Source organism: Candoia aspera, chromosome 1, assembly GCF_035149785.1.
Source record: "Candoia aspera isolate rCanAsp1 chromosome 1, rCanAsp1.hap2, whole genome shotgun sequence".
NCBI classification, from domain to species: Eukaryota; Metazoa; Chordata; class Lepidosauria; order Squamata; family Boidae; genus Candoia; species Candoia aspera.
Genome location: NC_086153.1, coordinates 15,578,729 through 15,582,758, shown reverse-complemented (window position 1 = coordinate 15,582,758; position 4,030 = coordinate 15,578,729). Strand labels below are relative to the sequence as shown.

General features: G+C 42.3%; 1 protein-coding gene across 1 annotated transcript; it reads right to left on the bottom strand.

Annotated features, from left to right (window-relative positions):
• Window positions 1-2,135: 2,135 nt before the first annotated feature.
• Window positions 2,136-3,371, bottom strand: PFN4 (profilin family member 4). Its single transcript, XM_063292409.1, has one exon. It carries the CDS (start codon window positions 3,369-3,371, stop codon window positions 2,985-2,987), a length of 387 nt encoding a protein of 128 aa, XP_063148479.1. The 3' UTR covers window positions 2,136-2,984.
• Window positions 3,372-4,030: the final 659 nt, after the last annotated feature.

Below are 4,030 nucleotides of genomic sequence, written 5' to 3'. Positions count from 1 at the left end.
AGATATTCTTAGACCTTATTTTACTATCTTTTCAGCATCAGGGAAAGACATTTTATTCTTCCATGACTTTAACTCTAATCCTTTAAGATTTATGCAGCAATTGAGTTTTTAAATTTGATTTACCATATAAATTTTATGTATTTTTATATTTGTAATGTTTATGCATTTTATATACATTTTGTGAGCCAATATGATGTTGTAGTTAAGGTGCTGGATTAGGAGTGGGTCCACCCACAGCCATGGAAGCTAGCTGGGTGACTTTGGGCCAATCAGCTCTAGACTGGGAAGTCAAAAACCATCTATCTACCAACCTGCCCTGGACCAGTGTGGTAGATTACTGTCTAAAACCATTAATAAAGAGGTTAGGGTTAGGGTCAAGGTCTTGGATTGATTCAGGCTGGTAATAATGTTGTGTATTTTACCAGATCCTTTATTTCTCATTTGAATTTTAAATTGTGATTTTAGAATATTATAAGCCACTTTAAGAAAACTATATTTTGAAGTACAGTGTGTACATTTTTCAAATAAATAAAACATGGAATGCTAGAAAATTACCGTAGGGAAAAATAGAAAACTGGAGAAGGGGAATGGATTTGAGAATCTTGAAAGAGAGCATAACTGGCTGGCAGAAATCTTGCAGTCTTGTTAAAAGTCCCATTTCTGTACTACCTAGGTTTTTTCCCCCCTCTTTTGCTCTATCACAATATATCAGAGGTAAATGAATGTACCTCTGTGTGTATGTTGGTGTATAACATGTAGCAGGGGAAGTGGGAATGAAGATCAATTAAATGTTATCATGGAATTTGCCACAAACAGGTTTATGAGCATTAGAATTTTGGATGTCATTGCCTCTCCCAATACCTTCCGATCCATGTGCTAAGGTCTACTGGTGAAGACTCAATGGTGGCCCTTCACTTTGTTCACTTTACAGTGCAGGAGCCAGAATGGTCTCTCGGGGAGGTATAGCTAGCCACCATGTTGTCTCTTTCAGCAATCACTAAAGACATGCCTGTTTATCTGCCCGCTTGCCCATGCTCTATAGCACTCACCTGCCCCCGCCCCCCTGCCCACTGGCCTGGGACTGCCGCCTCTTCCCATGTTGTGGTCACGTGAAGTCCTTGGTTAATGACCCATGCAGTCCTGGGATTATGACCAAACCCTAACCGGGACTGTTGGGATTTCCATTGCTAAGCAATGTTGTCATGTGATGTCACTCTTTACAACCGCATCACTTAGTGATGGAAATTCTGTTTTCAATTGCTGTCATAACCCAAGGACTGTAAGGATGGGGATTATTTGTATGTGGGCATGCTCTCCATTTCCTCCTCTTCTTCCTCATTATTATTATTGTTGATGTTATTTGAATTTACATGGCCTCTATTTGAAATTATTTTTAGCCTATTGGAATCTGTTTGCTAAGATACATACAGGTAGTCCTCGATTTACAAACACAATTGGAACTGGAACTTCTGTTGCGAAGTGAGGCAGTTGTTTAGTGAGTCACACCTGATTTTATGACCCTTTTTGCCATGGCTGTTAAATGAATCATGTGGTTGTTAAGCGAATCTGGCTTCCCCCATTGACTTTGCTTGTCAGAAGCCGGCTGGGAAGGTTGCAAATGGCAATCATGTGACCCTAGGATGCTGCAACTGTCATAAATACATGCTGGTTGCCAAGCATCCAAATTTTTATCATGTGACGGTTGTAAGTGCGAGGACTGGTTATAAGCCACTATTTTCAGCATTGTCATAACTTCGAATGGTTGTCGTAAGTCGAGGACTACCAGTCCACCTGCAGTCCTTGGCCTGTCAGCCTTCTGTGGGGAAAAAGTTCAGATTTATAGCAATAGCAATTTATCTCTCTTCCAGCAAACTGCTGGGCTGAAGGAAGAAAAGTGTTGGTAGAACAAAAGTGGTGAATGGAGGGGGATGAGAAAGAGACAGAGAAAAGGTGGAAGAAGAGAATAAAAAAGGTTCTTTATTCCTCTGTATATATGGGATGACCACCCTTAGGCCCCAGGGCCACATATGGACTTTGAAAGCCTTGTGTATGGCCCCCTGTACTTCTTCAAAAGTTGCCCTCCCCAACTCTAATGCTTAATGGGAGAGAAGGGGAAAAAATTCAAAGACAGGGAATACTATTAACAGCATTTATTGACTATTTACAATTAACACTGATTAACTCAAATCTCAAATTGGTCCTAGCTCACCCACTCCTTTGTCCTAGCCTGTCCACTTTCAAAGTGCAACCCCTGGCATGCCAGTCTGTGGCTGGTGCAGCCCTCCCTCAGCTTGAGAAAGGCTGCACTCTGTATTATTGGGCATGGCAAAGACGGTGTTCACCCAGGATCTGATGGAAAACATGTATTGTCTGGCAGCAAATGCAGGTCCCTCTAGCATCCAAGTCCAGGCAATCCAAGTTGCACCTGAGGCAAAACAAAATCCCAGAAATGCCTCTTCTTGAGAATAAAACAAAGAAAACTATGGTTTGCTGCTCTTTTGATCTGCTGCCTTACTGTGCCCAACGGTAGAGCTGGCTCTGACAGGAAATTACCCATAGAGGGCCAGGGGCCCGTAGCCTTGGCAACCTGGTGGTCCTTTCCCTTGACAACGTTGAGCCTTACCACTTGTGGTTGCTGTGACAACAGCTCTGCCAATCTCAGCTGGTTTGCTCTCATCTCAGGTTAATGGCAAGAGGAGGGTCCCTGTCTCCACCCATGCCGTCTGCTTGCCTGCCACATCCATCTCTGGAAATAGAGCTACAGTAATACAATTCCACACCAACATGCTTGTCTGCATTTTGAAAGTGTTTAATGATGATGCTGGGTATTCTCCTGTGTGCCTTTAAAGGACATGTCCAGTGAGACTGACCTGCAGAGAACATATTGTGCTGTTCAGAAAAGGGACATTTCTTTGCCTGGTTCTGCCGAGCAAGACCTTTGAGTGAAAACAGAACCTCTTTTGCCCCCTTCCTTCTTCCTTTCTTCAGTTCCCCTTTCCTCTGAGGTAGTCTGCTAGTTTCTCCACTGACTCGACACAGACACTGGGATACATACCTTGGCAATATGTCCCAACCACGATGAAGTTTTTTGTTTTAACCAGTATTACTCCTTCTTCTTTCGCTTTAAGGTAGATGGAGCTGTTATCTGCTCGGACGCATTTATAATACCTGTCTTTGAAGAACTGCCCTTCCTTTCGAATTAGCAACAGGTTGTTGTAGAAGGCTTGGACGAAGACCGGGGCAGCACTCTGAATGTTAAAGCCTGGAGTTGTCGTCACCACAGTCATGTCGGATATTTTGATAATGGCAGCGTTGGCTACATGCTTTGTCCTGATAAGGCCTTCAAGCAGCAGACTTTGTGCCTGGTTCATCTCCCTCTCCTTTCAGTAGCTAAGGCTTCTGTTTCTCTCTTGAGAATGTAAACAATTTAGTTGCCCTGGTTTCTCCCAAGGAATTCTGGGAACTGTAGTTTATGAAGAATGCTGAGCCCACACTCTCAGCTATATGCCAGGTGGAGGGTTGGAGTTACCTCCAGCCTCCTTCGTGAAATTCCAGAGTATGTTTTGTTTTGTTTTTAAATCTCTTTCCTTTTTAAAAATAGAGATATAGAGCAAAATGTGCAAAGATATTTTTTTCCAGCTGATTAGAAGGGAGAGGGGAAATCACTCTGTGTCTTAACCTCTGTGTCTTAACCTCTTACTGACTGCACTGATGCTTGAATGTCACTCCTATGCCCCTTCTCACCCTGGCTTAAATACCAACTGTACCCCAAAGGAAAATGATATTGAACTCACCCCTAAAAGATTAGACCAAAGGAATATATCAGTTCCTTTGTTGGAATTTCAGCAAATGTGAGATGACACCCCCCCAAATATAAAGTTAATTTTTTAGGGGGGGAACATAGTTTTCCTTTCAAGTAGATCAGTAACAAAGATAAAAGTCAGAATGAGATCTATACTAATCCTGAATCTTTTATAATGCTTCAAAAACCTGCAGAATCCAGTTGATGAGAGACAAAAATGAAATAAAA